Raw genomic sequence first — 12,623 nt, forward strand, 5'->3', positions numbered from 1 at the left:
CTCTTTTTTGTTAGTGAGCGATCTTAACTACAAAGTTGACACAGTTGATAGTTATTTGTAATCTGTGCTGATATGGATAACTGCATGTCCATTCATGCAAAGGAATTCAGTAACTCTATAACATCCTTAATCTTTGCTTATCACACAAAATACTTCCAATTTTGTACCAAATTAATATTAGCTTGTCGCTTGTCCCATTATTTAAAACACAAGGTAATCACCATTTAGTTGTGAGCAGAATAAATATTGACTATCATATTAAAAACATGTAAGAAAGTTTGATTCTCTGAATCTTGGAGACTCAGTGATAGATTAAATAATGCTGATTGACTCAGCCAGAGAAGTATGTGATGAAGCAGTCTACAAGGAGAGAAACATCAGAAGTCCATCATGAATGTAGGAAGTTAAACAGACAGTATTAAATTAAGAATTACTTATAGCACAATGATTTACCATAAATAATTATTCAAGTTAAAATTTCAGAAAATTTTAAAATCTAACTTAAATAACTTTAATAAATTATTTACCATAAACTTGTATTTAAATAATGATATAGGTGTGATAAGATACTTGGCAAGGGATATCAGTTAATCGAGTTAATAATTCAAAATTAAGAACAAGCTTATACTATTCTATGTATTAAAAGTAATAATGTAATGAGACCTCAATAATCAAAACCAGTCTAGGTGGTGGCCCCTTTCCATAATGCATAGCATTATACATCCTTAAGGATATGTGCATTGCATTATGGGATACCAAAGCATTGATGTGAAGTCATTAGCCTCTATATACAAGTAACCCAGTTAAGTGACTTCATGCACAAACTTTGTTTGCTTACACTTGGATAAAGGATAAAACACAGAATATAATTTCTTGGCATCTTTAATTTACATATATTTATTTTATGTAGCTCAAATTAAAACTTGTTGGGAAGCCTATGGCCTACCTAGCAAATCCAAAAATAATGAAGTGAATGATTTTTATTTCTGTAATAAGAATGGAAAAATTAAGGGTATATGGTGGTATTTCATGCCTAATACACTCATAAATAATTATTTCAATCAATAACTTACAGAAGGGATCTTCATAAAATTGTAAGCAGAAAGATGATAACAGAAACCCTAAAGTTGGCCCCAACATACGCAGAGCAACTGAAATCCCTATAAAATAAGAAAAAAAAATCATAACGATGACAAATAAGAAAGTAATTAGATAAATATATAGTATCACACTTAGTTTCTAATCCTAGTACTAGAGCAACCTTTCTTCATTTCTTGGAAGGATGAAATTTGCATAATAGTGTAGTTTTAGGAATTTTAACAACAGGCATAGATGAAAGCTAATGCATTAGAACTAGACATTCAGGTGTTCTACTGATTTCAACAAATAGCTTTAATCCAAATTTTCTTATGGCATTATGATTTCATTTTAGGTTTACCTTTTATTATGTTTGAGTAATTAACAGCAAGAATGAAAACCAATGAACTGGATATCAGCTGTTTAATTTAAAAAAAAGAGGGGGGGGCAGGATGTTATATTCAGACAATGACAATCAAGAAAAAAAGAATAGTAATAGCATTCAACAGCAAACTTCTTGACTGGAAGGCAGTAAGAGTCCATCCAAGACACAGCATTTTTATATAAATTATAGATCATGGAGAATGAGCTATTCTACCAGCTTGTTATGGCAGAAAGTGCTGTAGAAAGTTCTACAACAAGGCCAAATAGACTGCATATCTAATTATAATAATAGGCTGCGTGGTAATTTATTATGTCCATACACAAATGCCAGGAGCATCAGAAACAAAGGGTTTGAGTTCGTGCTTTACTGAACATGATGTGGCCTAAGATTGTTGGCATCAGTGAAACCTGGCTATCAGAATCAGGTATAGCAACTGGGATCTAGTCAGTGGCGGTCCGTACATAAGCACTGCGACACTGCAGCACCCCCAAGAAAAAAATGAAAAAATTAAATTTTGTTTGTATTTATAAATAATAACAATGTTTACAACATTATACAAATGCAGTACATGTTAACTTTTTTAAATAAGGAAACCTGTGGCAAGATCACAATTAAGAGAAATATATGTATTAACCACATTGAAAATTATTTAATTGTAAATATTTCATCCCCTAAGTATCTTAGGACATCATCAGTACAGTAGTTTAAAATAATAATAGGAATAAGATGCAGTTAGAGTTGATTACAATAGAATCTCATTAAATGTGCGTAACGTGTTACAGAAGTTAAAAAAAAAAAAAAGAACCTAATAATAATTATTTTACACAATTTTGTATGACAATTTCCCATACTTCAGGAATAAAAAGAATGTCGTAGCAGTTTAAATTTGGTCTGTGTAGTAGGGCTTCAGAACTTTCTTTATATAAACGTTCATGTTTATATAAAGATCTATTTAAAAGTTTAGATTTTTCCCAATGGATCCTATGGCTTGGATTTTCAGTTCAGTGTTGAGAAAGGCCAGAGTTCTGCAGTTTAAAAAGACGAATGTGGTCTTGATGTTCCCAGATGCATTTCTGAACAAACCTACCTGTCTGTCCAAAGTACAGACAGGTAGGTCTGTTCAGAAATAACCTATCAATTAATTATCAATTCAGAAATAACCTATCAATAACCTATTAAATAACCTATCAACCAAATTTACAACTTGTTACCTTCTCCTAAGGACAAACTCTCACCTTTGATGTTACCTGGCGTTTATGAGATTCCATGTTCATGCAAATTGTCTTACTTTGGACAGACAGGTAGGTCTGTTCAGAAACGCATCTCGGAACATAATTACAACATGTTAAAGGTTAGAGCTTATTCTGACATCGATTGAATAGGTAATAATTGGAATTGTTCGATTAATGCTTTAAATTACGAAATAAATGCACTGCGATCTAACGCCAATATTTGTTTGCGCTTGTCATTGCACATTACATCATTCCCACACTGCTCAAACAGCAGTGTATTTTTAGTATGCTTACGCGCCTTATTTCTGTGAGATATGAAATGTTTGTTATTGGTGCATGTGCGTGGTGAACTATTTTTTGTAAATCTTATTTTATTTTGTTAAAATAACATATAATTATTTATTTATTATAGATACAAGGCTGAATTATGACAAGTGTCACTATTGAAAATATGAAAAGAATAATATTTTTTCAATTATCGTTACACAAAACAAATGCACTGCGATCTGATGCCAATATTCGTTTGTGCTTGTCATTGCATGTTACGTCATTAGATACACTGCCGCTTGGGCAGTGTATCTTATGCTTGCGAGATATGAAACGTTTATTATTGACGCTTGTTCGTGGTGAACTTTTTTTTGTAAATCTTATTTTATTTTATTAAAATAACATATAATTATTTATTTATTATAGATACAAGGCTGAATTATGACGAATGTCACTGCTGAAAATATGAAAAGAATTATATATTTTTTCAATTATTGTTACATGAAACAAATGCACTGCAATCTAATGCCAATATTCATTTGCACTTGTCATTGCTATTGATATGAAACTTTCATTATTGGTGTTTGTTCGTGATGAGGATGAAATATTTTTATTAATAAATTCGTTACTGATTAGGAAAAATGAGCCATATGCAGCACCGCCACTTAAAATTTTCACCACTGGATCTAGTGCAATGGTATACTATTTTTAGGAATGACAGAAGAAATTGGAGAGGAGGAGGAGTACTACTACTAAGATATCAGACGACTTAAGTAGGCCTGGTTGGACAAGTGGTTAGCGTATCTGCTCTCCAGCCAAAAAGCTGCGGGGGTTTGAATCCTGCCGTGGGCATGAATGTTTGTGATTGTCTGTGGAAATACTAGTGGTGGGGATGGTGGAAGGTAGATGGTGTTGGTGTAGTTGAGGTTAGTTGAAGTTGGTGGATTGAATGGTGGAGACAGAGTTATACAGTGGGTGCCCTGCCTCGATGTATCTTGGACTCCCTGGAGGTGTCACGTAATAATAATAATAAAGTCCAGTTAGATGATGGTAATAATGTTCCATGTAGCAGTGAGTTTCGGTCTATCTGATGTGAAACAAAATGAAATATATGGTGGAGTGTTGCTTCATCCCCACTACAACTGAGACCTGGTGGCTCAGTTGCGGGGGATGAAGAAATGTCGCCGATTTAGCCTTATGGGTACAAACGAGTGATCATTATGGTGACTTTAATTTTCCAAACATTAATTGGGTAGATGAGAAATCTCATGATAAGAAAGAAGAGGAATTTATTAAATTGTTGTGAGACAACTTTCTCAAACATCATGTGAAAGAAGGAACTCGAGGACAAAGAGTGTTGGATTTGCTCATAGTGTCAGAAGGGGGGTCTGGTCTCTGCTAAGAGTATGGCTATTTTACCACAAGTAGGTGACAGTGATCATGTGCTTTCTTGGGAAATATTTAACTGTACTGACGCTCCAATTAGAACAGATCACATGTTGAACTACAAAGTTGGAAATTATGATCAACTTAGGAGAATACTATCTTTGGTCGCATTGCATCAGTTACTGAATGGGAAAAATCTCAGCAATGCATGGGAATCTTCTAAAAAGTGCTTAAATGAGATGGTATCTGAATTTATTCCTAGTGTTCAAAGAATACTAGGAATAAACTCAGTTTAGAATAAGTTGCGAGTGAAATAGAAAGAATATTGTGAGAATAAGAGTGAGAGGAGTTATGAAATAAATAAAGTTCAGGCAAGAAAAATAATGAGTATTATGCAGAAAACTAAATTGGAGTATTAAAAAGAAACTGGCCATGCAAGCTAAAAGCAATCCAAAAGAATTTTATCATTATGCAGCAAGCAAAAGAAAGAATGAATGTGAAAGAATAACTTTATTGAATGTAGATGGTACTCAAGCTAATGAGATTGTTCAATTAATGTGTGTTCACTTTGCTAAGATGTACAGTGCTACTGATATATTGGATGAACAGTCAGAGATTCATGAAAATAGGTTGAAGAGCTGTTGCATAACCTGAATAAGAATTTATCAATAGGGATGATAGTTCCATTGTACAAGGGTGGTGCAAAAACCAATGTATCTAACTACTGACCTATCAGTTTCTATGTTGGTAGTAAAGATTTTAGAGAAGTTGGTAAGAACTCACATACAGAAATGGGTAGACAAAGAAGCTATACTCTGCAAAGAGCAGCATTACTAAAGGAAGGTCATGTTTTAGCAATTTGCTCATATTTTATAACAATGTTATAGCCAAGTTGCATAAAAGGAATGGATACACTATGACAATGTTGGATTTTTCTAAGGCATTTGATAGGATACCACACGAAAGGTTGTTGCAAAAACTGGAGAATATGAGATTGGAATATAAACTCTTGATGTGGATCAGAGGATGGTTGACAGACAGATATCATAAAGTGATATACAGTGGTTGTGAGTCTGTCAGATTTAAGATGACCAGTGGTGTACCTCAGGGCAGTCCTTGGGCCATTAAGTCGTCTGATATCTTAGTAGTAGTACTCCTCCTCCTCTCCAATTTCTTTTGTCATTCCTAAAAATAGTATACTTCAATCACACCTCTCATTCCCTGAATGATGACAAGAGCAAGCATGAATTTCAAGACCATCCATCAATCTATACATTAATGACATCAGGGCAGGTCTTGAAATTCACATGTTGGTCTTGACATTCATGCTTGCTCTTGTCATCATTCAGGGAATGAGAGGTGTGATTGAAGTCTGATTAGCAGAATAATGAATTACTGACCATTTAAAACTATATACAGGTAACCCTCGTATAATGCAGATGTTAGGTTCTGCAGAAATGCCGCGTTATATAAATGGCATTATGCGAGCCTCAGATCACATAGAAAAAGTAGGGTTATGTTCTGAAATCGTTTTTTTTTTTTAATTATATAATCAACAATGACATATCCAACAAAAAAATATTTTTATTTAATTCAGGTAATTCATGCAAGTTAAGAAAACAAACTATGAAACAAATAAATAGTATAAAAGTATAAAAATTACAAATTGTACTTAAACTTCATTACACATAATGCATAAATGTTTTAGGCAAAATAAAATAGTGCATATTTTAATCTTTCACAGCACAAGGATTTAAGGATTGGTTAATAAACACTGGTTTTGTCATGTAATCACCTAATGCATTACTATAAAACAGTAGAGTAATTCTATCTTTGGAAACTGCTCCAGGAGCTGATCTTTCATTTTTCGAAATATAGGTGCATTTTTGCATTATTTTCCAATATAATCTGGATTCGTCCGCATTGAACACCTGGTTTGCACTATAAATGTTTATAAACTTTGAGAGCTTTTTGTTTAATAAGATTTCCATCCATAGGAATTTTCTTTTGAGTTGCAATCTTCTATCAAAATCATTAGAGATTTCTCCATTTTTCCATTAGAATATCGCGTACACGAGCAACGTGCTTTGCACTTATTGTTGACCCAGCAATAAACACTTTCAATGATTTTATGTTCATTTTGTTTGATTGTTTGAATTGTTGATTCATTTAAATTCAAAGTCCCTGCAAAAACTCTTGGTTTTTCTCCATTTTTCAACCGATCCAAGATTTTATTTTTTTCTTCGAGAGAAATTAATTTTGTTTTCAATGTTGATTTTTCCCTTCCATTGCAGTTTGTGGCCATTACTATATTTGATACATTTGATTCTGGGGTGTTGGTTGTTTAAGTGTGTTAAGAAGGAGAGAAGTGTTTCAGAGCCATGTGGCCTGAAACACTTCTCTCCTTCTTAACACACTTAAACAAACAACACCCCAGAATCAAATTCACTCTGGAAAAAGAGGAAAACAACAGCCTCCCTTTCCTAGACACACTAGTCACCCGCCAGCCTAATGAATCCTTGGTTTTCTCAGTTTACAGAAAACCCACCCATACAGGCAGATACATTCACCAACAATCCCCCCCCCCACAACAATATGGAGTAGTGAAAACACTATACAACAGGGCTAAACTAATCTGTTCAAACGACTTGGCCCTAAACACTGAACTAAATCACATCCTCAACACTTTCTCAGCCAATGGCTACCCCCCCCCCCCCAAAAAAAAAATCCAAAAAATATTAGAACTTACAAACCACAGACGCCCTCCCCCCCACAACAAGGATTACTCTAAATCCATCACCATTCCCTACATCCGAGGAACCTCGGAAAAGATTACCAAAATCTTAAAAAAACATGACCTGACCTCCTGTTACAAACCTTACAGAAAATTGGCATCCCTTATCCGCTCCACTAAAGACCAACCACTTCCCCTAGATCTACCTGGTGTTTACCAGGTCCCTTGCAGTTGTAAACTGTCTTACTTTGGCCAAACAGGCAGGACAGCGAATATCAGAATTTTGGAACACAAGGACTACATCCATATTCACGAATACAGTCATTCTGGGCTTGTGGACCATGCTCTGGATACACGCCACAGAATACAGTGGAAGAAAGCTACAGTGATACACCGTAGCAAATACAAATTTGAAAGACTCTTTATGGAATCATCCTCAGCCCTAAGAAATTCTCTTACTTTGGTAAGAGAATTTCTTACCAAAACCTCAACAAATTTGGTTGTATGCGACTGCCCCAAATTTGGGAGGCCAACATCTGCAGACCTTCAGCCCAACGGCCAAGAACACCTACTTAGCCCGCTAGAGGGCACCATCAGGACTGTTAGGAGAACAATAGCTTCATCTCATCATTCCCAGTTTCTGTGTTGTAGTGCCTACGTGCACGTAACTTTTTTGTAAGTTCCTTTAGAAAATGGCAATGTGACATTGCCGAAATATCGGAAAATATTTATTAAAGTTTAATTTAATTTATATCCTTAACTACGTTGTTCTATTCCTTAAGTGTTTTAATAGCATAACCAACGTATAAGCCTGTCTACGAGAATCTAGAAATCAAACATGAAACTTTTTCCAGCCACTTTTTTAGACCTCCAATAAGCGAGGTAAGTGGTCTCATACCATGTAAAGAAATTAATTTCCAACCTAAAGACAATCATAAACATCAGGGTTCAAACCAGCAGTCTGCTTGTTGGAGAATGGATATGCTAATCACTCAGTCAACCAAGCGAGCAATTTAGTGGAATGTCTATGCTATCATGGGTGGGAAACATTGTACTGTTCAAAATTATGCAATATTCCTTGCAAGTAAATTTCTTACATCTGATAGTAAGTAAAGTGATGTTGGTCAAGACTAGAACTAAAGCTGTAAAGGTATTAATACTATAATCTCAGGAAATTAAAGATGCCAAGAAATTATATTCTTGGTTTCATCCTTTATCAAAATGTAAGCAAACAAAGTATGCGCGTGAGGTAACTTCACATGCAAACTTCATTTGCTTACACTTTGATAAAGTGAAACCAAGAATATAATTTCTTGGCATCTTTACTTTATAGCAGAAACAAGTGAAAAAACTTTCAACATCTATCTCTAATCCAGAGTATTTTAGTAATAAGGTGTGATACCTTTTGAATACAGGTATATGTGAAATATATGATTTCTGCATTACTTCAACCTTAGTATCTCCACCTGGAAAATGGCTGATGTGATTCCTATACATAAGCCAGGCAAAGACCCACACTTACCGCAGAATTATCGTCCAATCGGTCTCATCTCCAATCTGGGTAAGGTTGCAGAGAAGGTCATCCTCTCACGACTCCAAACCTCAGTAAATGACCTAAACATCCTCCCTAAAGAACAGTTTGGTTTTCGACAACACCATAGTACTACCCAGCAAATCCACAGAATTGTGGAATATATCACCACCAGCTACAACTGGCGCCAGTGCACAGGAGCTGTATTCCTAGACCTATCTAAAGCATTTGACAAAATCTGGCATTTTGGACTCCTGCACAAACTTATCTCAGCCGGTATCTCACTAAAAATGGTTCATCTAAACCGTTCATATCTTCAGAATAGATCAATGCAAGTTAAAATTAACAGTTCTACATCGTCCCAGCACCATATCTTTGCTGGAGTGCCGCAGGGATCTCTACTGGCTCCATTGCTGTTTTCTGTATACATGTCAGACATCCCACACAATCCGATGACTTCCATTTTAGCACTATATGCGGACGATACGGCAATACTAACCAGATCTCTCAGACCCCACTTCGTTACCAGAAAGCTTCAAGAAAATCTTCTAAAGCTGGAGGGTTGGTTCTCCAAGTGGAGATTGGAAGTCAACCCCCTGAAAACCTCAGCAGTTCTTTTCTCAAAAAGGCCAATGTCTCTTGCAGGAGATGTGTTACTATTCAATACTATAATTCCTTGGCAGAAAGAAACAAATTACCTGGGTGTGATTCTCGACAAAAAGCTATCTTTCAACCAACATATCAAGTCTGCATGTGCAAAAGCATCTAAAGCCATAGCTCAGATCTACCCGCTAATTAACAGAAATAGCAAACTCGGCAACAGAATCAAATTGCAGCTATATTAGATGACGATTCGTCCTATAATCACCTATGCCTCTCCAGCCTGGAGCCACACCTCTAATACTAACATTATTAAGATACAGCGAGTGCAGAACAAGTGCTTGAGAATGATTTTGAACGCCCCGTGGTATGTTAGAAACAGCCAACTCCACAGAGACATAAATATTCCCTATATTCTCTCTTATCTACAATCCTTAGCTTCCAAATTTTTTCTAAAGACGTCCACACATCCCAACAATTTGGTTCAACAAGCTGCAGCATACGAGCCAACGGACATATTCAAATATAGAAGACCAAAAACTATATTAGCCTCCTATAGCGATACATAATCTCCATGCCCATTCAGGGCAAGCAAACTGCTCGTAAATTTTACCCTCACTGTAACCACGACAGATAGCGGGGAATATGAAAAGCATTTTGCTTCACCCTTAAAGAATAAATGTCAATTGTCAATTATCACCTTAGTATCTCTTATGAATCTGGCTCCTGTTGATGGTAGCTTACCTCCCAGGGAATAGAGAGGCTCTGTCTGGTTGCTGGTTTTTACCTGTCACTGAGTGGAACCACCACCACTTGAGTTTCCTGTCATGGAGTGACTTTCAGATCAGGAGTGATGGGTTTAGTAGTGATCCTTTAGGGTCACTCAGTGAGATATAGTGTTCATGTAGATCACTCAGAGTTTTTGGCCTGCACTTTAACATACCTCAATAAAAGTCAAAGCCAGTCTGGGTTGTGGCCCTTCCCATAATGCACAGTATTATACATGTCTGTAAGGATATATGCCTTGCATCATGGGATACTAAGACAATTGATGTTAAGCCATTAACAGCTATATACAAGTAGCCCAGTCGTGAAGTTATGTCACACGCAAACTTTGTTTGTTTACATTTGGAAAAAGGATGATAGTATATATAATCCCATTGAAAGATCATTATTCATAAAATAACTTTCTTGCCAAGTTCAATCCTTCTGCTAATTTCTTTAAACTGATTCTAATTGCGATGAATCTTCATCGCAATCAGAATCTTCGGCAGAACTTTCCCTGCCATTTGGTTCGACGTCATCTATTAATTTTACCAGTTCCTCCTCATTTAAATCTATTTTCCCATCAATTAATTCACTAATTTCATTTTCAACCATATTGCAAAAGCTCTCTAAGTGGCATTACTATAAAAATAATTTTTTACATAAAAAAAAGCATTACATATTGTATATAACTCATCAAAAAATAAAGTGCTCAACTTGAGATTAACACACTTATGATTTTTAATGCGCTTTCCTGGCAGAAAACGAAAACAATTTTCAACAATAAGCATTTTATACGGTAAGGAATTGCTTACCAATAAACACTTTGTATGGTAAGCAATTCCTATGGTAGAGGAAATACCCTTTAGCATGCATGCTAAAGGGTATTCCCTAATATCAAATTATGAAAAATATATGAAAAGATAAAGGGTTACTACAGTTTGTATACTGTCTTATATCGAAACCACGTTGTATAAGTATCGCATAATATGAGGGTTACCTCTAGTTAGTGATACCTAAGAACTGTAGTCAATGTAATCTTTTTGAATCTCTTCAAAAGAATGTTTGATTCCACCACCCTTCTCTTTCTCTCTCTCTCTCAATGCTTAATTTAAAAAAAAAAGAAGGAAAAAAAAAAGGAGTATTTTAGTGTTATTAGATCACGTATATTTCACCACTTTCCCTAAAGTCAAATCAGAAACTTGAGGAGAGCAGTATAATGCTATATACTGTAAATGCATCTAGCACAACTTGGGTAAGGAAGGAGAAACACTCTATAGCCTGGCATCTGAAGATCTAAAAATCGGTCTCCCAAATATTAAGTACACAAACTATTGTCAAAAATAGTGACAACTTTAATTCATTACAGCTATTCTCAGATTAGCTAAGACTCATCCCTATATCTTCTGACAGCTTTGAGATCACATGGAGGTATTACACCTTTGGTTTCTTATTCTATCGTGTGAACTATTTAACAGCAGTCTTATTCACAAAACTTGCTAGCATATAGAGTTCTGATGTCATTTGAAGTGTTTCTGAAATCACCTATTCCTAGAATCACATGCTAAAAAGACTTTTTACATTAAGTATAGTTTCTGGGAAATTCCCATGTTACTCCTCTTAAACACTATTAGTATAATTAACGGCTATTGTAGCCTGTTTTTGTTTAGGAGTGTCCCTTATTTTAATACATTGGCTAATATAACTCAAAAAAGGGTATATATACTGTATATATATATATATATATATATATTTTAAGGCATTAAGGGCGAGTATAGAAGGCAATTATGGCAGAATAAAAATGTGGAAAAAATTTTGTACATGCCTTGTTTTTGGTTTAAAAATGCCTTCTAAATCCAAGCTCCTGCTGAAGGTTGTTTGTAAATGGGGGGGGGGGGGGGGAGAACATGGGATGTGCTTGGGACGTGGGGAAAAGTTTGGCACCCCGGGTTACTATTAATAATATATATATAAACATATATATATATATTATTTTGTTGTGGGGGGGAACGAAGGGGAAGGGTATCCCTATGTGGAAAACTGGGACAAACGGGGGTGTGGACCGTTTCGGTCGTCATCTGACCATCATCAGAACTTTGTGGGAAAGAAACAAGGGAAAAAACAAGGTATGTACATAATTTTTTCCACATTTTTATTCTGCTATAATTGCCTTCTATACTCGCCCTTAATGCCCTAAAATACATATATACCCTTTTTTAAGTTATGTTAGCCAATATATTAAAATAAGGGACTGTTTACATTTTAGTGTGAAATAATTTTAACAAGAACAACAACAAGAATAGCCCAAAACACTTTTGTTAGTTTTTTTTAATGGGGCGTATGGTTTCCATTTAAGCCAAAACAGCAGTACATCTTGATTGCATGGACCGGATAAGATGATCAAACAGTTGTTGTGGGATATTTCCCCGCTCTTCTATGAGAGCAATTTCGAGCTCTTGACGCGATCATGGTGGCACCAGGCGAGCAGAAACGCACCTACCTGAAGCATCCCAGGCATGTTCGATTGGATTACAGTCTGGTGAACAGCCAGTCCAGTCCATTCATTCAATACCTTCTTCCTCAAACCACTCTTGTACCAAATTTGCACTGTGTGGACGAGCATTGTCATCCATAAAAATGAATTCT

General features: G+C 35.5%; 1 protein-coding gene across 1 annotated transcript in view; it reads right to left on the minus strand.

Moving 5' to 3' along the window:
• Window positions 1–12,623, minus strand: part of LOC150097499 (uncharacterized) — a 193,978-nt gene that overhangs the window by 148,674 nt on the left and 32,681 nt on the right. The window contains exon 3 of the mRNA XM_090406938.1: window positions 1,074–1,160. Within this exon, the coding sequence (XP_090263064.1) occupies window positions 1,074–1,160 (87 nt within the window). The remainder of the gene's footprint in view (window positions 1–1,073; window positions 1,161–12,623) is intronic.

The sequence above is a fragment of the Typopeltis vanoorti genome, chromosome 17 (genome assembly GCF_054136105.1).
Source record: "Typopeltis vanoorti isolate ZY-2024b chromosome 17, IOZ_Tvanoo_1.0, whole genome shotgun sequence".
Lineage (NCBI taxonomy): Eukaryota > Metazoa > Arthropoda > Arachnida > Uropygi > Thelyphonidae > Typopeltis > Typopeltis vanoorti.